The sequence below is a fragment of the Heterodontus francisci genome, chromosome 43 (genome assembly GCF_036365525.1).
Source record: "Heterodontus francisci isolate sHetFra1 chromosome 43, sHetFra1.hap1, whole genome shotgun sequence".
Lineage (NCBI taxonomy): Eukaryota > Metazoa > Chordata > Chondrichthyes > Heterodontiformes > Heterodontidae > Heterodontus > Heterodontus francisci.
The window spans coordinates 28,418,894-28,443,121 of record NC_090413.1 but is presented as its reverse complement, the minus strand read 5'-3'; the positions used below and the strand labels follow the sequence as shown (position 1 = coordinate 28,443,121).

Below are 24,228 nucleotides of genomic sequence, written 5' to 3'. Positions count from 1 at the left end.
TCACTCCTCCCCGCACAGCGCCCCCGCCGCATGGGAGTCACTCCTCTCCGCACAGCGCCCCCGCCGCATGGGAGTCACTCTTCCCCGCACAGCGCCCTTGCCGCATGGGAGTCACTCCTCTCCGCACAGCGCCCCCGCCGCATGGGAGTCACTCCTCCCCGCACAGCGCCCTTGCCGCATAGCGCCCCCTGCCGCATGGGAGTCACTCCTCCCACCACAGCGCCCCCTGCAGGATGGGAGTCACGGATCTGCTCCACTGACCAGTCTTCGATCCATGTCCACACCAGTGACCAAACTTCCAAAAAAAAAACACTTCCATGGGCTGTAAGTCACTGAGATTGCCAGAGGTCAGGACAGACACTTTATAAATGCATGCTCTTTCAACAAATAAAAATGCCCAAACTGGATCATTGATGCAGCATCCACAGCCTTTTGGCAGAGGAGTTTTCTTTGATGTTGCTGCTGACAAACACTTGGGACATTTTACTGTAAAATGCAAGTCATTGTCGTCATCATCATCATTGTTGTTGAGAGAATTCCAGATTTCCACTTCACAAGAGAAAGTGATTCCTGATCCATGCGGCTGGCTCTAATGTTAAGATTGTGGCTCCAGGAGAAACCCCTCCATCAGGTTCTGATTCACTGGGTGAGAGTTTCCCCAAGTCGCAGTAGAATGGGCAATGCTTCAATTCAAACTCTTCACAAAAATACACTGGCCGAGAGTTTGTTCAGACAGTTGTCCAGAGCAATTGACACTGGCTTCAGCTGCTCAAATAGAGGCGTGACAAGAGTGGTGACAAAATATGTCTCTGGTTTTATTGTAGATTATGTGTATCAATATTTTAATGTAACAAAGTTTAAATAATTTCCAAATGTTTATAATCTAGCCACATTTACTAACCGTAACAAAAAAAAACACATACAAGCTTTCCCAAAATGCTCCAACTGGCAGAAACAGCATTGCTGTGAAATACTGGAATATATACTTAGATTATATGTTGTGTTATAAGAGGGTGTAGTCAGCACATTGCTGTTTGAGAGGCTGAGCGACTGGTAGCCTTTACCCCAGCCACCTGCACACCGACAGTGCGATTTACACAGAAACTGTCCCATGAAGGACGATGCAGAGGGTTTGGTGAATTACAATCAATCCAGGTGTGGTTACTGCCCACACTCTAGGTGTCCAGATCTGAGAGGAGGGATCTCAGTTTGCAGCTTAGATGAAATATTCAGAGCCTCAGCCTCGAATTGTCTGGTGCTCAAATCCCAGAGAACTTTGCAATCATTCCCAGGAATCGGCTGCTCTGCTGGTCAATAATTCACACACACACTTCATTAGCATCCTTCATTTTCTGATCACCCTCCAGAAATCTGTACTCCCTCACAGCCGAACCCGCTCCTTAATTTTTTTTGAAACTCTTGATCCCACAATATTTCTGTTGTGACACTGCTCTTGTGTCACATTTCCAATAATTGCAGAGATGCAGAATCTGTCGTGGAGCTTCTCTCAAGAAGTGACTGCAGCCATTTAACATCCTGTTTATAAGTTAGAATTTTATATTTTTATGTCCAGAAATTATTGTCCCCTTCATTATAAAGGAGGCAATTCACAGAATCACAGATTCCATCAGTGCTGGGTTGTGGCTTTATAAAGATGTGAACAAACAAGGATTGAAATCCTAACTGCACAGTCCCAAATCATGACAGGTTAGTCCCATCTGATGGACAGCACCTTATTGGTGTCAATAGCCGTAGTCAGTGGGGAAGGGGCAGAGTGCCAGGGTCAAACACATCACTTCCTGTGACCTAATTTGCACCCTGGCAGTAATTTACACACTGCTTAGAAATCCTTGGGATGTTCACGTTTTCCTTTGCCCAACTTCACAACTTTTAAATGTTCTTCTTCGGCTAAATGGCAACCGAGGTGGAGGAGAGAGCCAGACAGAGACAATAAAAATCATCAGAAATGGCCTCGAATGATATCTGTTGATTCTAAATCTCACCATTGGCTAAAGGCACATCTACTGGGGAGAGGGGGGAGGGCAAACAGAGAGAGAGAGAGAGGAATGAGAGTGACCTTTCCCCCTATGTTTCTTGTCACCTGACCTCTCTCCCACTCTAAATTGCCAAATTGCTTCTGATGCTCCTCTTGGCCCCCCCCCACCCCCCGTCTCGAGTTTGGAGTCTCTGCCCATTTGCTACTGGTCCATCATTGAGTGAGCTGTGTGCTTAAAGCATTACTGGAATGATGTGAGCCACCCTGCATGCCACAAGTCCTGGCAAATGCCCATCAGTGGGGTTTTGGCACATGCCCATCCACATAGAAGTTCCTGGTGATTTTTGGCAGTGTTAGTTCCATGCCTTCTAATTCTTTGGTGAGGATGATCTGACATCCCAGACGGGAGTTGATCTGCAGGACAGGTGCCATGTCCAACATGTCTTCCTCCCTGGAAAAAAAATACATCTTAATCAGAAATACATCTTGATTTGGATTTGGCTCTCATCTTTTCAAATTCTGGCAAGTATATCTATTGCTAAAGTATTAAAAATGTTACTTCCCACTGGCAAAACCTGTTGCCACATTTTTGGGTTAACTTTTTTTTCATTATGAATTCCTATGCCACCAGTTATAATGGAAATTACTCATGTAAACATGTCACATTGTAATTACATCCAACCACCAGTGGTGGCATTTTGTTGCCACAAATTGTGCATCAGCCTGTACTGCTAATAAACTCTCAGTTACAGCATTAATATTCCAATACTCAGCAGTAAGAGAGAACTTCACAGAGATTGCAGTGTTCCATATAAGAGTCATTTGAACAGTTTTGTTAATTATTGTTTCAGAAACAGATATATAAAGTTTTGCTGTGAACATATTACTGTTTACCTGCTGCTACAATTTGTATAATTTTATGTCTTGTAAAACTTCTGATCTGTCGTGTAACCTGAAATATATTGTCCGACAGTATGGTGATGTTTCATCTATGGAAGAGATTAGGATTATACAATTGGGATCCTTCACAACTTTCGGTGCTAAACCCAGTGCTAAAAGGGTATAACTGTTGGCTCTTGGACCAATTGCTCACATTCACCACTTTACACTGCAAATATTGGATCCTAGAGAAAACAGGTTAGCACCTGGAAGCTAGCATCAGACTTAGCATGAATGAGAGAGTTAGGAGAGAGCCTGAACTGTAATCCTTGTACCGTACGATGCAGGTGAAGATACAGGAACATATTTTGTACCTTTCAACTGGTTCAGGAAGTTTATCGAAATATTCTTCATTCACATATACATGGCAGGTCGAGCAGGCTAATGAAGCTTCACATGCACCTACACATGGAAAGGAAATGGTTATTTCCACACACTGACCATGGCTCTTTTCTAATTTTCTCTGCCTATCTCAACACTTGGTGAGGTACAAGTACACGAGTGAGTGGGGGTAGCTCTCTGGTGCCTTGCTCAAGTCTCCTTTCTTTACGTGAGCCCAGAGTTGTTGAAATCAACATGGGTGAATTCATAGCCGAATCTGATCCCGTCCCTCCCAAAAATCTACACAGCGCGCCCGCTCACACATAAGAGTGACTGGATAGCGTTTAGAAGTAGGAACTTCATCCTTTGTCAGTGTCCCTCAATCCAACTATTGCCACGCAGATGAGGTTGTCCAACAGAGCCAAGAGCAGGGATGAACTTGGAGTAGTTCAGTGATGTGTGGAACAGCCACACCAGGCATTTATCATGCGAGGTACCAGAACATACAGGGCCCTCAAATATCTACACCTGCTGACAAAAAGCATTCAGCTTCACACAACTGACTGGTTGATGGGAATCATGGAATATGATTCCCAAAATACCTTCAGATGACATGTTAAACCGAGTCCCTGTATGCCCTCAGTTAAGCTATTCAAGAACAACTGGAACATTTCCCCAGTGACCCAAATATTTATCCCTTAACTCAAATCACTAAATAAGCCTGTCCACTTTAAGAAGCTGAAGAATTTAAAGATCTGGCTCCATCAGTACTCACCCTCCAGATCAATCCCATTTTCATGAGCCAAGTACAACACATTGTCGCCCACCTTCCCCTTCACAGGAATCCGACGCCCTGATCGATCGATGAATGTTACATTTACACTAAAGCAAGGGAAAACATTGTCTGTAACACAATTATTTCATGAAAATTATAAATCATTACACAATGTTGTGTATTTATTGAAAGTTGCCTGTAAAAACACTCAATTTATTTCTGGTCAGTTTTATTCCTAAAGGAGTTGATGTCCTCTCTGGGAAGTGGTCTGGTCCCTCTCATTTGCCTATGATTCACACAGCAGCCCTGATGGAATCTTATGATGTTATGATTTGAGCTTGCTTCAGATACTTTATCTCAAAAAATCACTTCCATAGACCCTGTGAAATCACAGAACCTTTGATGCAAAGTGATCTGGGATATTGATAGGAGATCCCCAGTTACTTGTCAGATCTCTCCATCAACAGAAAATGCAAAACCAACAGGCCATAGGAAAGGAGGGGAGGGAGTGAATGTATCTCAGCATGAGTCAGCACATTCAGGAGAAGAAAAAATTAGGGAGGGACAAGGAACTGGACTAAAATCAGAATAGAATGGGAGTAAGAAACCTCCACACGTCGGCTTTTTATACTTACACGTCTGTTGAACTGTCGGGTTTCTGGTTTGTGTCTTCACACTGACAAGCATCTGGAAACAAACAAAAGTGATCAACACTTTTAACCAAGGACTGCATGAAGCCACATCGAAGCTGCCCATCTGTCAGACCATCAGTGACTTGTACACCAAGTGAAGGGTCAGGTTGAACATTTGCTGTGGTGGAGTTAACAACTGAATTAAACACTTGCCTGATCTTCAATAAAAACAAGAAATACTCAGCAGGCCCGGCAGCATCTGTTTTTATTACTTGCCTGATCTTGTTGTTTGTCATTCCTAACTGCCTGAAAGAAGAAGAAATATTTTAACTTGTCGCTTCACTGGAGCCGTACACAGGAATAGAACCAAGGGCCAGAATAGGGCACAGACAGAGACTGGGGACAGAACTCAGGATTTGCTGGAAGCTGCCCTGTTGTAGCAACCGTTCATCATCTGGGTGACGTCAGATTCAGATGGTGGCTCAATCTTGGGGAGGGACCTAATCCCCTTGGGGTCACTGTCCCTTCCCCCACCCCCCCCCCCCCCTCACTCTCCCCTGGTGTCTCTCCCTCTCCTGGGGTCACTGTCTCTCCCCCACCCCTCACTCTCCCCTGGGGTCACTCTCCTCCACCCCACCCCTCTCTCCTCCCTGGGGTCACTGTCTCTCCCCCACCCCTCTCTCCCCCCTGGGGTCACTGTCTCTCCCCCACCCCTCACTCTCCCCTGGGGTCACTCTCCTCCACCCCACCCCTCTGGGGAAAGTCTCCCCCCACCCCTCTCTCCTCCCTGGGGTCACTGTCTCTCCCCCACCCCTCTCTCCCCCCTGGGGTCACTGTCTCTCCCCCAACCCTCACTCTCCCCTGGGGTCACTCTCCTCCACCCCACCCCTCTGGGGAAAGTCTCCCCCCACCCCTCTCTCCTCCCTGGGGTCACTGTCTCTCCCCCACCTCTCTCTCCTCCCTGGGGTCACTGTCTCTCCCCCACCCCTCACTCTCCCCTGGGGTCACTCTCCTCCACCCCACCCCTCTGGGGAAAGTCTCCCCCCACCCCTCTCTCCTCCCTGGGGTCACTGTCTCTCCCCCACCTCTCTCTCCTCCCTGGGGTCACTGTCTCTCCCCCACCTCTCTCTCCTCCCTGGGGTCACTGTCTCTCCCCCACCCCTCACTCTCCCCTGGGGTCACTCTCCTCCACCCCACCCCTCTGGGGAAAGTCTCCCCCCACCCCTCTCTCCTCCCTGGGGTCACTGTCTCTCCCCCACCCCTCTCTCCCCCCTGGGGTCACTGTCTCTCCCCCAACCCTCACTCTCCCCTGGGGTCACTCTCCTCCACCCCACCCCTCTGGGGAAAGTCTCCCCCCACCCCTCTCTCCTCCCTGGGGTCACTGTCTCTCCCCCACCCCTCTCTCCTCCCTGGGGTCACTGTCTCTCCCCCACCCCTCACTCCCCTGGGGTCACTGTTTCCCCCCCCCCCCCCCCCCTCATCCCCGGGGTTCCGCACTGGGCCCAGGGCGGCCTCTGCCTTTCACTCACTCAGGCCGGTGTGGAGGGGCCGGGCTTGGGCCTTGGGCCAGTTTTCCTGTCGCTGTCTCCGCGGTCCCGGTCCCAGCCGAGCAGGTCTCAGCCTGAGGGCGAAGCGGAGGCCACACCGAGTCACACTGGCCGCCGCCATGACACCTGGTCACCTGACCCGCTCCATGACGCAAGCGCAGCCTCTTAAAGGGGCAGTTTCTTAAAGAGACAGGCCCATTATCATTGCCAACATCTAAGCCCCCAAAAAATTGGAAAATTCTGAAACTCCTCAAATGTTAAATAGCTTCTCAACGTGAAATACTTTCTTTTAATTCCAGAAGTTTGGGAAAGCTAAAGAGTCAGAAATAAATATTAAAATCTGGCTCAAGAAATGACCCTTCATAGGAAATCTAGAACATTCTCCATCTGACTTTCTGGCTGCCACTTTCTCGTTTGTTGGTTGCTGTCCTAACTTCATCTCCACACCTGAACAGAAGGAGGCCATTCAACCCCTCAAGGCTGTTCCACCAATTCGACCACGGCTCAACTGCATCTAAACTTCATTTTCACACCTTTCATCCTTAATCTAACCAAAAGCTATCGCTCTCCGTTTGAAAGTTCCAATTATCCCTCATCATCTGTTTAATTCTCCACCGTAATGCCTCAGCCAGAGTCAACTTGCCATCAGCACCCTTTCTCATGCATAAAAATTGTTGCTCCCTTTAAAATATTGCATTCTCACAACTGTACTTATGAGTGCAAGATGAAAAGTTTCAACAGCATATCTTTTTTTTCAGCAATCCTCAAATATTAATTCTTCATCTCCCAAAACAAATGAACTGATCGTTGAGTTACACTCACGATCGTGTGGCATCTTTTATCGAGTGTTGTCCATAAAACGATTTGAAGCTGTAAACCAATTTTAAGATGTTACAATCTTAGTTAATTCTTACCTTTGTACTCTACACACTGGAATTCACTCCTTTAAACCTTGTCACCTTAGGTATATCAAATTAGTTTGTCAATCAAATGTAAATATTTGCACAGAAAAGTACCATTGAACGAGATTACGAAAACGTATTAAGATTGAGTTGTCCATTATTGATAGTTTTAGAATGTTTTCTTGCAGACTCCTGCTGTCTCCTTGCATCACTCCCCTTCCCTATCCATGGGCATGAGCTTGAATCTGCTTACAGGCCCCTCAAGTCTAAAAGCCCTTATACACATCAGGAATAGCTTTGATCACAAAAATATGCGTCTCCCTCAATTGACAAAACAGGCGGCCATTTAGAGAAATAAAGGCGTTACGGATGCATGGAGTGTTTGCGCCACTGGGCATTGGCCTTCGATCCAGAAATTCAGCCCACAGGCCCACCTAATGGCCAGAACCTGTAACTGCATCGTGACTGTTGACAGCAAAATGGAAAGGGGAAAGTTCAAAGCAATTTACAATGGGAAAAGTTGTTGCAGGGAAAGAAAAGTGTGCACAGGAAATGAAAGCCAATGCAAGATCTTACAAACCTTTTCAAACTTTTGTGGGATCAGATCTCATGGAGAGCATGCTGCTCAAAGACCATCTTTTTTTCGTGGCAATATTTCATCAAATCACTGCCACAACTGAAGGATTTGACTTCTGAAAGTGGAGGCTTATGTAATAACCTATCAGTCTGCCAAGGTCAGAAGATTTCTGTATTCATTATGATATTTCTGTTATATGTATTTCTTCAATAACAGTATTTTAATTCAGGTAGTGAACTTCAATGTATTACAAGTTTACTAAAAAGTTCGAGAAACACAATTTTAACAGACAACTTGACTGTCGGGCATCACAGCTGAGCCTGAATCACTTCATGTGCATGCACTCAGCAGCACAAGTGGCTGGAATGAGATCAGGAGTAATTACCCCCATTCTAGCCCCAATATTCTCAGGGCAAACGTAGTGTTTCAACTGAGATCAGCAAATACCGCAAAGCAGACCTCAAATCAGGGACAGTTCCAGGTCTGTATGGGACGATCAACTGGGCTATCAGAAGTCAGAGCAGTATTTAATTGCACTTTGATCTGACTCAAAACTAGGAATAGATGTATCAGATTAAAAGAACATTAATTGCTTGCAAGCTCAGGAATTTCTATACTTTAATAATGCAGATAAGAGGAGGATAGTGGCAGTGATTAGGCAGATTGTCCAAAAAGGTTTAAAGAAATCAAACAAACAGAATTAAGAGCAATTTCCAATTTTATTAGAGATGTAGAATGGACTCTCCAAACATGAAATTGCACTAGGTTCCTACTCAATTACACAGCTGAACTTATGTCCAATTAAGACACTCCTGTCTTTTCAGACCCTTTATGCCACCTTTCACATTCCATACAAGCAGCAGGTCTCTGCTGTACTTGAAGTAGCTACAAAACAAGCTAGCCTCTGGGTGACTGGCCTCCCAAGTATAAGAAGTTTTGTTGTTGTGGAAGGGGGCAACAGGGAAATATCAAATCCTTCCTCCACCCGCACACAGCTAAAGGATAGAACCTGTTTCTATGATGGCATAGCCAATGTCAGGAACTCACTGCAGCAGATGTTGCAGGAATGGTCACACCTATTTTCAGACACAAGCTGCACATCCTGTGCTATTCCTGCTTGCAAATCAGTGGTAGGGGACAGTGCATGTTGAAATACTTATTTCAATTACAGAAAATGTCACCAGTTTTATCCTTTCCCCCCCCCCCCCCCCCCCCCCCCCAAGGTGCCCTTGGTTACAATTTAGTCAAGACAGCTAGTGTCAGCAGCATGTTCCAGTATAAATGGAACATTGCAGCTGGCTCAGTCCTTACAGATTCCAGCCAGGGTCACTGAATAGCAATTCAAAGCAGGAATCCATCAACATAACATCCCCCATTCACTTCTGAACTTGGAGGCCAACGTACTGAACCACTGTGTTAAACATGGTTCACAGTTCACATACCAGTCACCGACTATTTTCCTTTAAAGAGGGACTAAGCAGGTCAACCACAGGCAATGGAAAGGTTGGAGGTTCAACCCCCAGTCTCCTGAGTTAGCAGAGATACTACAATTGGCCACAGTAGAGGGGGAGAAGTTAAGGCTGGCATTCTTCATTGCTATCCAACTTCTCAACCTGAAATGTGCACATCAGGCAAGGGCAGTGTCCGGCTTAGGCTGGGATCTTCCCCCAAATAGCCTATCAACACTCACTATCTATGCCCGCTCACAAACAGACAATCCTGGATGAAACCACAAGTTTCGACATGGATTCCATACCTATTGGCAGGGGAGAAAATATTAACTTGGAATGGACCCTGCATTTTGGTTGCCACCCACTTGGTCAGATTCTGGACCTCTTGCCAATCATACTCACCCAGAGCTCAGCCTGCAACATGATCAGATTAGAGTTAAAGCAATAAGTATTGTGTTAATGGATTGGGCAATACACAAACCAGAAGATCAGTGCATAGGATCCCCATCTCACACTCGACCCTTGGCTTGCTCATGCGCAGCTCATCAGAATTTTTATTGGCTTGTTTGTTTTGCTCTATATTACTGCATCCCACCCTCTCCCAGCAGGACACGCTTTCTCACCCTGACTTTACCCATTTTGACCTGCTTTTTGGTGGCTGGGGAGAGTGAGAAAGTGATCAGGAAAGTACTCAGACATGTCTTAATTATCTATTTCTCAGTCCTCTTCCCTCAATCTCGGTCGAAAGCAAGAAAGCAGTGGACATTCAAAGGCGGTTTTGCTTTGAAACCCCAACATGTTGCATCAGGCAAATTGGACAAATGCTCCAATAGAAACCTGTTCTCCTTCAGCTCAGGTCTCAAACCGAGGAACTGCAGACCAGAGGTGTGATAAAATTGGAGAAATTCCACCACCAACTTCAAATAGAGGCAAAACAAACACAAACAGTGCAGGTGGTTAATGTATTGCAAGGCAACTGGAAGAGACACTATGTCCTGCAGCTTTAATCTGCACACAGCATCGTAACAGAAGCTAGCATCTGCAATAACTGCTACTGTTTCTTATATTTACATTTGATCTTTTTATGGCTAGGGTCCCACACTTGCCAGTTTCGGATCTCTGTCCAAGCCCAATGGAAAGTTGGCTGGCATAAAAGGCCCACAGGTTATGGGACATGAAAATTCAACGTCTAAAGTTTTTGCAGAACAAAGCTTTGATAAGCAGAAACAAACACGGATGTGTATACACACGCCAAACAGGAACAAAATTAATTACCCCAACTGCTCAATTTTTAAAAAAGGGGAAAAAAGGGACAAGCATATAACCTTTTTCCTGCAAATAATTCACTAAAAATTAGAGATTTAAAAAAAAGGGGCATTTCTAAATCAAAGGCAAAAGTTGGCTCACAAAATGAAATGAAAAATTAAGGAAAAACATTGAAAGATAAACCGACAGATATCAGGGGTATGCAGAAGAACTGAAAACCAAACCAGCCAGTCTCGTGATGAATCTTAAAAGCAGAGGACATGGGGCAGTCCAACTAAAACAAAAGGAAAAGAACTCACTAAATTAATTCCACTCCCCTGGGAAACGTTTGGAAAAAAGCTGCACAGAAGCAAAGTAATTCACCAGAGACAACCGACACCTCACAGAACGGGCTTTGACGTAAAATACTTGCTTAAAATGGTAAAGTATTGTAAAGTGCGTATTTTTCTGCAGCACCACACAAATGACCTTTCAGGCTGGTTCAGAAACAGCCAGTGAGACTTATTTGTAATCAGCATCATTACCGAAAAGCAATTTTTGTAGCCAATTCCATGCATTTTTAAACTTGTGGTGGAGAAATACTGCACTTGAGGGCAAATGTACATCCCCGGATCACTCACTGGTTCACACTAACTGGTCCCAAAGCTCTACCAACAATAAGCTAGGTGAGAGAAGGCAGATATGGTGATTACCACCTCATTGCATACTCACATCCCCCAAAAGGGGACACGGTGATTGGGTGGCTGATGTGCCATGAGGTCAGCTTTCAGTCAGTTTGACAAGTTCTAGCCTTATGCATACCCCGAATTCACAGATACAAGTTTTACCCTCCTCCAAAAACATAAAAACCAAAGTGTTTTGACACAGAGATTAAAAACATCTGTACAAGATTTACAGCCTTAAGCGAAAAATAACCACATCATTCGAGATGGCAACACCAGATCCTCAGCTAAAATATCCTCTTGCGCTTCAGGTAAGAGTCAGCGTAGTGGCCACCCAGGCCTTGCGAGTGCTGGCCGATGTAGCCTCCCTCTGGACTGGGCTCGGGTGATGGGATCAGGTGAGAAGCACCCCGCTTGTGACCAATGAGTGGTGTCTGGAACAGAGAGAATTAAGGTCACTTGAAGGCAATGTCGAACCAAACCTTCTCCCAAACTTTCAAACTCTACTGACACAGGGCTCAACAGAAAAACATTGAAAGGAGGGGCACCATCATGCCTCGTATCTCGAATGGGTCTCTTAAATTTGAGAGACATAATATTAGATCCAAGGAATTGAAAGTGAAAATATAACACACTGGTGTAAGTAATGATCTACTTCTAGAGGTTTTCTAGTATGTTCTATTAACACATTCAACCCTGGCAGGGCTGATAAAATGCTTCATTTTTTACAGTTTTACTGAGGCATTTTCCACTTGGTTCAGCCCTCTGTGAATGAGCCTGTGTTGCTGACAATCCTGCCTAATATCTTGGTAATTTGTAGCGAGCCAAGAAAACCTTCAACACAGTCATGCAGGCCCCCACCTGCCAAGAATGAGGCACATTAATTTTGCCACATGGACATTAAATTTCAAAGTGTTGCTTGGAAGAAGAGAAGGCCTAATACAAGAGGTGCCAAGCCCCCGGCTGGAAAGCCATTTTTGCATACTAGCAGACAGACAGTCTTGGAACAAAGGAGCTATACCCTGCTCCCAATACACAGAACAGACATGGTCAGACCAGTTTAGTCACATGACTAACTGACTGTTAGAGATTTGAACTGAGTTTTAAACTGGAGAAAGAGTGTTTGAAGACAGAAAGCTCGGTGCTCCTGGATTGAAAAAATCTCTTCTCCTCCTGTCTACTCCCATCTTTCTCACCAGCTTCAGAATCCATTGAAGACACATGAACCCCAAGGAAAGAAAAGTTTCCTAGTGAACAAGGTTTAAGAATAATATTGGGCCCAAATGAGAAGATCCACCTACAAACAAGGACTCTACAGTGAGCTCGAATACCTGTAACAAAAAAATTCTTCAAATATTGTCTCAGACCTTTCCACTTTATTTTTCTTCTGCTCTTTTCTGTCTCTATTTACATATGTGTATCGCGTATGCATGCTAGTGTGGGGCGCGGCGTGTATCTGTAGGCGTTAACCCAATTAGAGTTTTTAGTTTAAGTTTAATAAATTTCACTTTTCTTCTTTAAACCCAAGAAAGCCTGTTTGTGTTCATTTCTTTGCCTTATAATTGGAAAGCAGTGAACAAGGGGGAAGCTCAAAACATGGTATGTTTAAAATCAAACCATGTTACAGTAAGACCAGGTGAAGGCTGAGAGGAACCCCTGGCAACTTTCTCACTTGGTCGTAACAACACTCTCAGCTTGCCGAGTTTGTGTGTGGTCTCCCTGGAGTGCTGCCACAGCTGAGATCAGCTAACCTACCACAGACTAACTGGTCCTGTATGACTGACTGTAATCGGTGTATTTACCACTTTTCCTTTCGAGAAAAGAAAACATTTTTCTGCCTTTCCATGAAGTTCATACCACTCCTAACCAAATCAAGGACTGGTAACCTTCTGTGTAGGAGAGTCCTGACGCAGTCGTTGCAGGTGAGCAGTGAAGCCCTGGTGACTTTTCCACCCATGGAAATTGGCTGGTTCTACTTGATGCCATTCCATGAGGACATTGCTGAGATCTTCAGCCTTACATGTGGATTAGTCTTCCCAAAACAGTCTTGAATTAAATACCTATTGAGTAGCTGAGTTCAAATCCTACTTCAAAGTAGCTGGGTTCTCAGGAAACCATGATCAAAAGCTGCAAGTCGAACGACTGAATGAATGTAAAAGTGGTTTTTGCCCATTCATTCATACAGATCCCAAGAACTCAACTCACTGACGACTGCACACTCCTGCACTAATCTGGAACACCAGGGGAGCACTCATTATGCTAACAATGTAGTGTGCACAGACACAATGCAAGCACACAAGATAGGGAGAAATAAACAGAGCAATCAGACAGTTACCTTCAGCATGGAGCCTGGTGGGGAGTTGGCAGGACGAGCACCCAAGAGTCCTGCCCCGGAACTCAGCAGTGGATTTAACTGCAACACAGATGAGAGTCACATCTCCAGCTCACTCAATGTTACATGAATTTCATACCATGACAACAATTATGTAATTTACACAGGATTCTGAACACTGAATCATCAGCCATTTTTTATAAAACAGACATGAAAATCCTCATCCCCCAACTCCACACTTTTTGCCAACAGACCCCAGTCAGCCAAGCACCAAAAGCAGAGGAACAGATGGATTCATACAGGTGGAATGTAGACCTCACTCATTGAGAGATATAACAAACTGATTGGTGGAAAAAGAGGACAATATTCAGAGGTCAGCCATAATACATGACTGCATTCAAAAAAGATTTCTGCAGAATTCAGGGTCCACTACCGAGCCGATGGTAATATATCAGAGGTTTTGATCAGAAGGGGAGTGAATTAAAATAAATTTCTATTGTTAAATGGTGTGATTGAGCTCAGTTGTTAGTGCTCTCCCAAGTAGGAGATGTGTCTCTTCAAGCCTGACTCCAGCGCAGTACCAAGTGAATGCTGTACCATCCTTTGGAGAAGTTAAACAAAAGGGCCCCCTCCACCTGATGAACTGTTAACTAGTCAAGAGGAAGAGAATTTCATGGTGTCCTGACAAACATTCCTCCCTCAACATACAGCAAACACAGATTAACTGCTCATTCATGTCATTGCTCATGGAATTTTGTTTTGCACAAACTGCCTGCCACATTCGCCTCAATGAGTCATTGCTCTACAAAGCAATTCATTGTACATGAAGTACTCAGATGTTTGAGGATGGCGACAGCATCTCAAAAATGTACATCCTGCTTGGTCAGGTGATACAATTTATTTTAGAACCAACATGTGGTGTTAGAGGGACAAGAGGAAGGATTGTACCAAAAATTCTCCACACTTGGTCGGGTGCTTCCCCACAGGAACAGGTGGACTATCCCTCCCTACCCTCACTGTGGTATAGTTTCATGTAGACCATCAGAAGCACCAATCATTGCACATTAAGAACTGATGTTGATTTGAACGTGCAGAGTTCTAGTCAAGTTGGAGTCTATCCTGTCAGGACTCACATGCACCCTTCCCAGCAGGAGTTTACTGGACAACCAATCAGGAGCAGAAATTCTGGATGATTTTCCCCTTGAGCTGTGGCCGAGATCAGTTAACTGAGCATAGACTGGGGGAGAAAAAAATAACTAAACCAGGAAGATGGAGTATTAAAAGGATCCGAGCATTCCTTGTTAAAATGTGTTGTTGCACAGTTAGAGAACGATGTGCAGCCCAGGGAGAAATGAGCTCCAGTTATCAGTTAATGTCATGCTAGGCCTCCACCTGCCAAGAATGAGGCACATTAATTTTGTCATGATTTTAAATTGTTACTGGAGTGAAGAAAGGACTTGTTAAACAGATCAGCCGTGGCTGGAAAAGACATTTGCATATTAACAGACAGTGATTGGTAGGCCAAAGGACCATTCCCTGACACATTCAACCCACAATGGACCTTGATCACCAGGTATTGTGTGTAAGAGGAGCAGTCCAGAGACGTGGTCAGACCAGTTAGTCACATGACTAACCTGCTTGGCAACCTGGGTTTTTTCTGAATTGTACAAACAGTTTGAACTCAGTGTCTGTTTGCTCCTGGACTGAAGATCTCTCGCCTGTCTGCTCCCATCTCTTTCTCAGAAGCCTCTCAATCTACTGAAGACACATGAACCCCAAGACAGAAAAGTCTCCTACAGCGAACAAAGTTGAAGAATACTGGGTCGCAACGAAAAACAAGATCTACCAGCAATCAAGAACTGTAACAACTCTTCAGATATTGCCTCAAACTTTTCCACTTGATTTTTCTTCTCTTCTCTGTCTCAATTTGCATGCATCGCATAAGCATGCTAGCATCGACGCATCATGTATCCTTAAGCGTCAACCGAATTAGTGTTTAAGTTCAAGTTTATTAAACTTGAACCTTTCTTCTTTAAACCTGAGAAGGCCTGTTTGTGCTGGTTTCTTTGCCTTATAATTGGAAAGCAGTGAACAAGGATTCACCAAGGGGGAGCTAAAAACAGTTAAAAATTAAATCCTGTTACAGCAAGACCAGGTGAGGGCGGAGAGGGGCCCTTAGACACCTTTCTGACCTGGTCGCAACATAATGAATGAACATCAATGCATTCTATTATTTGTGCCCACCTTGGTGGAGTAGCCTTGACGGAGTCCTGCTCTTACACCACTGGTGAAATAGGATGTGGGAGAGCTGGAGTATAGTGGAGGTGCAGTAGGTTCCAAATCATATCCACATTGAGTCGATCGCTTAAACAAGGAAGAGAGACTGTTAGCAATCATACACTTCAAATAAAATCCAACAAATTTCAACTACTTCCAAATGACACATTTATACAGAACTCCAAACCATCCCAGGAGCAACAACCAGCAAACTCAGCTGGCTTAAACTTCACTTCACATTGCTCCTGCTCTCTCAAGGGGGAATTTTACCAGCCTATGTTGCCACTGATGCCTTGCCCCTGGCCATTCATATATAAACCTGGACAATTATTGGCAGGTTATTTTGGCCATGGACTGGACTGTAGCCAAACATGACCTCAGGGAACTGACATAGAGACATTAGATAGGGATCCAGAGTAAAAGCTTGATTTGTCCAAACTCAGCCCTAATTTGAAGGTAAAGACTATTTAGAGAATCCTAAATGCTGGCTCCTCTTAGCCAAGCAAACTCAGACCAAGGATCAACCTGGAACAGGTCTGTATGGCTCTACACAGTGCATGTGCTCATCTGATTGCTAGCTGTTACTAATGTCCTGTACTAAACACAGAAGCTTGAAATTTTATTTTAATTAGCAATCCTGAACCTGGTGGATAACTTGAAAGGTTCTTTATTCTAATCTTTACCTCATTTTGATCAGATCCGTACCCTCCAAGTCCAGGGTCGCGCAGTAGCGGGTATCGTTCCAGCTCCCTTTCCTAACAAAGAAAGCCTCAGTGAACTTGGATTTTCTCGACAATATTTTCCCTTTTAAGGGCATTAGTTCCTTACTGGGGCATCATATGACAGATTCCACTGGCACCCCGTACTTTGTCCAACTGGTCATTACACAAAGCAAGTGTTGACAGGCTAATCAACTTCATAGTGCATCTTAACCAAACCTGATTCCATCCTGGCCAATCTCACTGCAGCAGCTGTCATCGAATAACAATCACAAATGCCAGCCCCTGCGTGACTGTTGACCCTTCTTGGCTCAGTGTGCTGAGGACAACTGTAGTTTGCCAATCCCTGCCTGATGGATATCAGCAAACTCAGCACAAGCTGGTGACTGAGCTGGGAATATTGGAGTCTGCATTGCTCACTGCTGCAGCTCTTGGAAGTGGTAACTACTGACCGTCACTGAACTGTTCCACTCTGATGCACTCTGCTTGGAATTGTATTTAGTGAAAGGAACTGTAATGACTCACGGCTGAATCTAGTAACGTATAGTCCCAAAAGAGCAAGATATGAATCAGTTAGTACGTTACTTCGAATGCTTTATTCTAATCATGGAATCCCTTTGTAAAACGTACCTCATTTCGATCACGCCCATAGCCCCCAATTCCTCCTAGGCCAGGGTCACGGGACATTGAGTACCTCTCCAGCTCCCTTTCCTAGTCAGGAACAAACCTCAATCAGATCATTCATTTAACTGTAGAGACAAACTTTCATCAAGGCCCTTCTCTGCTGTTACTTCCCAGTTACCTACCTCACGTCACAGCTATTCAACCTTCACAGCATCTAAACTAAACTCAGTCCCTCCCCATGCAGGACACTAACAAAGAGCATGAACCCCAGCTGTTTTTGTCCCTTGTTTACCCAGTGTACCAAGATCAAACATGGATGCCTAACTACTGTCCTGGTAAAACAGAATTAACTCTGTAGTCTGGAGAAGGAATGCAAGAACATCTGGCCTGTAAATGTAGCTAACGTATCCCGAGAACGTACAGTCTCCAAGCATCCAGCTGCTGTTGTATGTTTGCTTTGTCTAGCTAGGAGAGATTCCTGAGCCTTTGGTAAGTTGTAATAACTAGTTTATTACCTATTAAAGAACTATATACAGCTTTACATAAGTATGTCTAACTCAACTAAAGCCATGCTGCTTCTCTTCTAGAAGTCTCTCTCCCATGTCATCTCTTACATCACAGTGGGAGGTGTTACTCTCTGTCCCAGACATTAACCCTTTCAAACATTTATACTACAGCTGCCTCTACTAGGATGTTTAATCTTCAATTTTCTTTATAAGATTTACCTCGTTTCTGTCACGACTGTACCCTCTAAGCCCAGAATTACGCGATAGTGGGTAGCGCTCCATTTCTCTTTCCTGATAACATAAAATTAGAAAGTTAATTTAAAATTATAATGTCAGTTTTCTCCTTTTCCTTCAGTGGTACTTGAACTTTTGCTGGGGTATAGTTCGTCATTCTTCTTTGAGAGTGTCATAGTAGAGGCTGGCAATTTATTGTACATGGATGGGCAACCCAACCCTACCCGAACTACACAGGCACTTTCCAGCAGAGACCAATGGAGGAAGAAGCCTAGAACAAGGATCAAACTCAGATGTTCCAGCACTGTACAGCAACTAGCAGAAAATATGCACAGTAAGATCTCACAAACACCAGAGACAAATAAGCAACTAATCTGTTTAGTACAATTGGATGAGGGATTAATATTAGCTAGAATACAAGGGAACTATTCTGCTTTAATACAAATAGTGCCATGGGATCTTTTATGTCCACCTGTGAGGGCAGGTTTCATCTGAAAGGCGGCACCTTTAACTGTGCAGCATTCCCTCAGTACGGTAGTGAAATATTCTCGTGCATTAGAAAACGCTCAGAATATATATTTTAGCAATATATTACCAAATCCTAGTTTTTTTTTTAAATAAAAAGACAAGTACTTTTCCATAGTATTATAACATTGGAAGTGACCTGCCTCCCCAGTCTCATTACTCTCAGTATCTTGTTGTCGAATGTGGTATTTCAATCTCATCAGTATTCAATGTCATTTCCTGTTTCAGGATTGCTGTAAACAAACTGATTACATAGTGGACCAGTTCCCTGAAATTGCAGAAGGCGACTGAGTCTGGAAAGTTGGTAACATCAGCGGACAAACACCACATTTACCCAGTAACACTACCACCAGCAAATTCCAGCTTTGTGGTGAAAAGAATTCAGAATGAGGGCTGCCTGCAGCGAACTATTCAGGAAAAGGGACAAGCCCAATTACACTAAAACCCAATCACAGCATTGCAAACTGCTAACAAAGCACATTTCCAACATACCTGCTCATAGTCCCTGTAAGAGTGACTGTAATTGTCATAACTTTCAAAATTGCCATAACCCAACTGGCTGCTTCCGGACTCTGGATAGTCACTGAGGCCAGATCCCTGCTGAACTCTGGAGCTGGAACTGGGGTAGTTTCCCAGAAGACCAGTACTATGGCCATAGGACATGGAGTTGCTGGCATTGGCTGTCAGAGAAAAAGAGCATTTTCAGGTCTAATGGCACTATATATCCCGATAACATAATGGCATGTAGCTGCGTTATAAGCTTTGACATGGATATTTAAGGCACCATGCTTAGCAAGTATAGTGACTGTTTGTTTCTTTTAGATACAGCTATCAGATTCATCGTAACCTATTTAATCTCGTTCAGGTTAAAATTCGATAAAGAAAAACACATTGAATACACGTTTAACCCGACTCATTACATTCCACCGGACACATGAACCGTTGAAGCAACTGATGTATCTGGGCACAGGGGGCCTGAGGGGAGCGGCGCGGAGAAGCACGTGCCAGAAAGGTAAAGAGGCAGAGGAAGAGGGACAGCTGCAGCCTATCACACTATTACATAGCTTGCTGTTCTCCAGTGATCACTGTGTTTGCCTTTCCCTGTCCACCTGACACCCTGGAGCTGTATACTCAACAAATATTACTGTGTCTGTGGGCTCTCTACACATGGACCAATTAATCTCGACCACTGCTTGCCCCTCAGTCAGTGCATCCCACTAAACACTTCATATTAACGGAAGATTAAAATCGCAAAATCAGAATAGAAACTCCACTTGTAACAGAATTATGAAGAACAACTTGTGAGCATATAGTTCTTCAATAGGTCAACATAATGCACCACAAAGCAGAACCTACACTCTCACCCACCTTCTCCATATGCAGTTTACAAATACTGACCAATTAGCCAGTTCCCAGAGACATTATACCATCTCTTGCTGTAGTATTTAAGAACCAGTAACATTAACCAATGAGGGAGAGTAGACTTTGAATATCAGCTGAGGCGGAGTTGTAGCTTTTTTGGACTGAATTCTTTCCATACCAGTCACAATCCCCATGACAAGCAATTCCATTCCCATCTCCTAGGAGTGCTCAATACCTTAAAAAACAAGTGAAGGTTCGCATGGCAAGGTGACCAATTTACAGTGTGAATGTACAGAACACAACACCTGTGGAGGGTGTAGGGGTTGGGGTGTGGGGGTGGTGATGTAAATGGGTAGGCAAAGACCAGGATAGATATTGGTCAGGGAAAGAGATTGGGGAGCACAGGAGAGCGCTTGGTGGGAGCACTGGCTAGACTGCACTGCGATGAGCTGTTTAACCAGCAATTTCCCATCATTCTTAGAGGCAGAGGTCAGGACCAAGAAGGAAATCAAAGCACTAATTCATATCTTCCCAGTTCATGGCACAATTATGTCGATGAATTTCCATCAAGGCTAGAGTCAGAGCTTAGCCTCTGAATGGAGGCTCAGAAGGCTGCGGTTTAAACAAAGAAAATTTCAATCTTCGGTTTCACATTCATTGCGGACTATGTTAAGGGGAAAATACAACACAATGCCATTTCATACGTTACCCCTTCCCTTCACCCTTAAAACCCAAGTAACATCGAGCTAACAGACAACTCCTTACCAGGCAGATTAACAGGGAACACACTTCGCAGATTGAGATATGGATTCTGAGGGATCCTAAGGTCTTTTGGTGGTTCTCCCAACAGAGATGGCTGCAACATAAAAGTGGCAGTACATTATTTGCAGCACAGAGTTCCCCCTCATTGTTCTCACCAGAAACACTGAATTACCCCAGCTAGGCACCATACTCCTAGGCTTTTTCTAATCACACTGCCTGAAAGAGACAAATTTGCTCTCCCTCCCTCTTTATATAGAGGCACCTGGCCCAATAGATGAATTGGCATGGGGCTACCGTGCCATCCTAAAACAGAATAAACGTCCAATGTAGATCAGGAATTGTCCTATGGTGATACCGCTTACTCCCAAAATGTAGTAAATCCTCTGGTTACCATTAAATAAGTTGGTCAGGACAGTCCACTTTACATGAACTCGAGCTCTTAAAGCAGCACAGTTTGGTTTTAACTGTCCACCACCTCGCCCTGCTCCACTGTTAGATAGGAGAAATGCTGGGGGTGGGGGGGGGAGAAGAGAGAAGACTACATATTAACCTGCAAGAGGCACTCACACTACGCCAGCTCGATACTGTTACATAGTCAGGAGATGGGTCTACAGAAAAACATTTATCTCGTGGAGCTAGGCCCCAAGATAATAAAGACAAAGGGGACTTGGTGATCTCAGTCTGCTTCATAACCAAGACCTTCAGTAAAAGATCTGATGGAAATTCAGTTTAGCTCATTGCAGACATGATTTTGGCACCAAATCTGGCCAGAAGCAAAATGCAAACAGAATCAAGAAACTGATGCACTGTAGTAGTGGCTGGGGTGTGCGGGTTGAAGTTCAGTTGTACAATCAGAGCAATGATTCCATTCAGAAAGCGGTAGTTAGCTAGTCCAAGCAGCTTCATCCTCTTCCTACAAATTCTTACATCGCCCATGATATTTCAGAGGGAGGCCTTTTTTTTTAATATATAAAGAAAGAGAAAATTGCAAAATGAGCCATGCTACATCTCAGTAACATTGCCCAAGAGCCACACACACTAACTTTGCTACTTGTTAGCTGTCTGCATACAGTTTCTATTGCGAGATCATCGTTCTGGTGGCAATTACAATAAAGCAGCTTTTTCTCCCAAAAATGTAGTTTTAATTGTGCATTTTAAACACAAGCCTAACTTAATTTTAAATCAACCATGGTATATGGAATGTGAACCATTAAAAAAAAAACTTAGATCGCACTAACAGTATACATTTAAATTTCGAGTCTCAGTTGATATTCACAATCCAAACTCTATGCTTGTACTTCACTCACTCCCAATCAAAATTTTGTAAACGTCAAAAAAAGCACACACTAACTGACTAAACAATTAGCTGTAAGGAATTGTCAATGATACTGTAGAAAGAGAAAGTCCAGTGTGATCCCTCAAACATTTAAAGCTTGGCCTCTCACCCCAGATGTGGAGACTGGTTCAGCCATTTGTGACATGTTTTGTTTCCTCTGTTTCTTCAAATCACTGAGCACAGAGCCGAGGATAGATGTGGGGATTCCTTGCAGAGGAGCCGGAGTAACTGGAGGAGGAGTAACTTGCCGAGAATGTGATGGATTCTCCATCATTTCCTGCATGTCTGCTGACATCTGTCCAAGATATTGCTGGGATTGCATCGCCCCCATTGGCATCATAGGCAGCTTCATCTGGGACTGTGCTATCTCAGAATTTAGACCTGCAAGGGGCACAAAGAGCAACAGTGAGAAGATACTTTCATTAAAATCACTTTTAAGATGGAAATCCCTACCAAAACAAAAGGTAACTGTTGAATCAAACCATCCTCTACTAATCAGAGTTCTGTATTGTCATCTAATCCGGAACACAACAGGGGAAATTAGTGTGACATCTATTCATAATTGTAATAATATAGTGGAAGTCTTACTTCTGTAATTCACCCCAATGCTGGTTAAAACCCATTCTGCACTGGGCCACTGTACACGGCAGCAACACCTATCTACAAGAGGCAAAGTCCCCTGGAGTTTAAAAGCACAACTGAAAAATCTCAATAATGAACAGGAGGGATGCATCTTGCTGATGGTCGCTGGAAGGTGTCAACCTAAAGCCGGTCCTCAGACAAGAGAAGCAGGTAAAGATAGACCAACTTGAGATTACTTCTGAAATACCAGATATTGGTGAAGACAGGCAGAGGATTGACTTTATGGATCCTATGCAATTTGAGGCTGAAAGTAATGTTTGGTAAAGAGAAAAATGTAAAAAAGATATAAAATAAACTGCATTACTTCTAGTTATTACAACAGCAACAACCCAATCTGAGTTCAATCAGTTGTCTGCTTTATTCAACATCAGTGCCATCTGAAACGCTCAGCAGATTAAAAAGTCTTCTACATCTTGCATCTTTGTGATATCTGACATGGCCGCTGGACTGAGCAGCATATTCCCCTTGTCCCGGAGGCATTGGGAGAGCTCCATCTTCATGGGCCTCGGATTCCTCATTCACAGCCTGTCCAGCTGGATACAGCACTGATCCCCTCCCCTTCCACTGCTCTCCAGGTGGCAAGGGAGTGCTATTGCGAAGGAGTTAGCACACAGCGAGAAAGACAGACCCATTAAAACATACCTATTTAACAGGAGTACTGGTCCTCCAGCTTTCCCTTCTATCGTCTGCTAGAGAAATTACTTAGTTTTAATTGCTTTAATTTAATCCCATCAAATGGGAACCTCAACTTCAGATCAGTAACTCATCAGCAGTGGCCAATGAGAAACTAATCAGTTTGATTCTGATACTCAAAAGATTAGTGAGCAACCCTGCTCTATTTAAATCAGATACAGCATTCCTCCAGAACACAGCTGAGATTACAATAGCTGACAAGGGAAGGTACGGGAGATGCATGTGCAAAGTGGGAAAAGGTTCAAGGGTTCCTGCGACTGCAGCCCTGTTACAGAATTATACATACCTGTGGGCGAATCCCCAAGAAGTCCCTTTCCTGGTTGTGGAGGGGCACCAAGTCCTGTTGGGTTTTGCTGCATAGCTGCAAGAGGAGATTCGCCCAGAATTCCAGGCTTCTGAAAACACACACACATATACAGACAATGCCATTCTTGTACCTGGTCATGTAATTACTCTGTTTAATTGGTTAGCAGGATAATAAATGCAGGGCTGTGCCAATTACTTGAACACAGCATAAAGTATAATCCAGTAACGAGAAATTCCCAACAACTCCCAATCTCATTTGTCCAAAACACCGCGCCTCTTACTTGTAGACTCTAATCTCTCTCCCCTCCAGCCAACAGCAATAAGACCTTTTTTTTGACACAACTATTGTCATTGCTGCTCAAAGCTTTATTTTTCTTTGTACCAAATATTGGTTTCTCCTCCCAACATCTCCACACATTCACATTAAAATGAATGGCTGAGCCTTCTGATCAACTCAATCTTTTCAGAAGTTTGTAACTGTGGGAACTCCTTATCCACTCACCTTTTATTCATTCTACATTCTTCAGTCAGAACTCCTGACCTAGCAACCCCTGCTGGAAAGTGCAGATGTACTTTGGCCTCAGTTATGGTGCCCTCCAGAGCTGAGTAACCAATCTATATTCATTGTCAATGTTCCTTATATGAAGTTCAAAAGAGATCAACACCTATTAAACTGTAGCCCAGCAAGAAATCAACGATAATCTGAATGATACTGATTTAATCCCACTCAGTTGCTTTTATATCGTCAGCCTTTAAATTTGGATCCAGGAGACTGATGTCCGTATTTACACTACTAAATCTGGCAGACAATTTCTCTCTCAATGGGAGAAGGATTTAGCCCC

General features: G+C 44.0%; 2 protein-coding genes across 2 annotated transcripts in view; both read right to left on the bottom strand.

Annotated features, from left to right (window-relative positions):
- Positions 1-810: 810 nt before the first annotated feature.
- Positions 811-6,353, bottom strand: fdx2 (ferredoxin 2). The gene is made up of 5 exons (XM_068020834.1): positions 6,193-6,353; positions 4,667-4,718; positions 4,032-4,138; positions 3,250-3,337; positions 811-2,447 (listed from the first exon to the last, which is right to left on the bottom strand). Exons 1-5 carry the CDS (start codon positions 6,329-6,331, stop codon positions 2,291-2,293), a joined length of 543 nt encoding a protein of 180 aa, XP_067876935.1. The 5' UTR covers positions 6,332-6,353; the 3' UTR covers positions 811-2,290.
- A 2,542-nt stretch (positions 6,354-8,895) lies between these two features.
- The window catches only part of raver1 (ribonucleoprotein, PTB-binding 1), a 40,113-nt gene continuing 24,780 nt past the window's right edge, over positions 8,896-24,228 (bottom strand). The window contains exons 7-16 of the mRNA XM_068021280.1: positions 23,367-23,475; positions 21,855-22,126; positions 20,413-20,503; positions 18,778-18,965; positions 17,746-17,817; positions 17,027-17,107; positions 16,361-16,432; positions 15,645-15,764; positions 13,404-13,481; positions 8,896-11,502 (exon numbers count right to left, since the gene is read on the bottom strand). Coding sequence (XP_067877381.1) covers positions 11,356-11,502; positions 13,404-13,481; positions 15,645-15,764; positions 16,361-16,432; positions 17,027-17,107; positions 17,746-17,817; positions 18,778-18,965; positions 20,413-20,503; positions 21,855-22,126; positions 23,367-23,475 — 1,230 coding nt within the window. The 3' untranslated portion in view covers positions 8,896-11,355. The remainder of the gene's footprint in view (positions 11,503-13,403; positions 13,482-15,644; positions 15,765-16,360; positions 16,433-17,026; positions 17,108-17,745; positions 17,818-18,777; positions 18,966-20,412; positions 20,504-21,854; positions 22,127-23,366; positions 23,476-24,228) is intronic.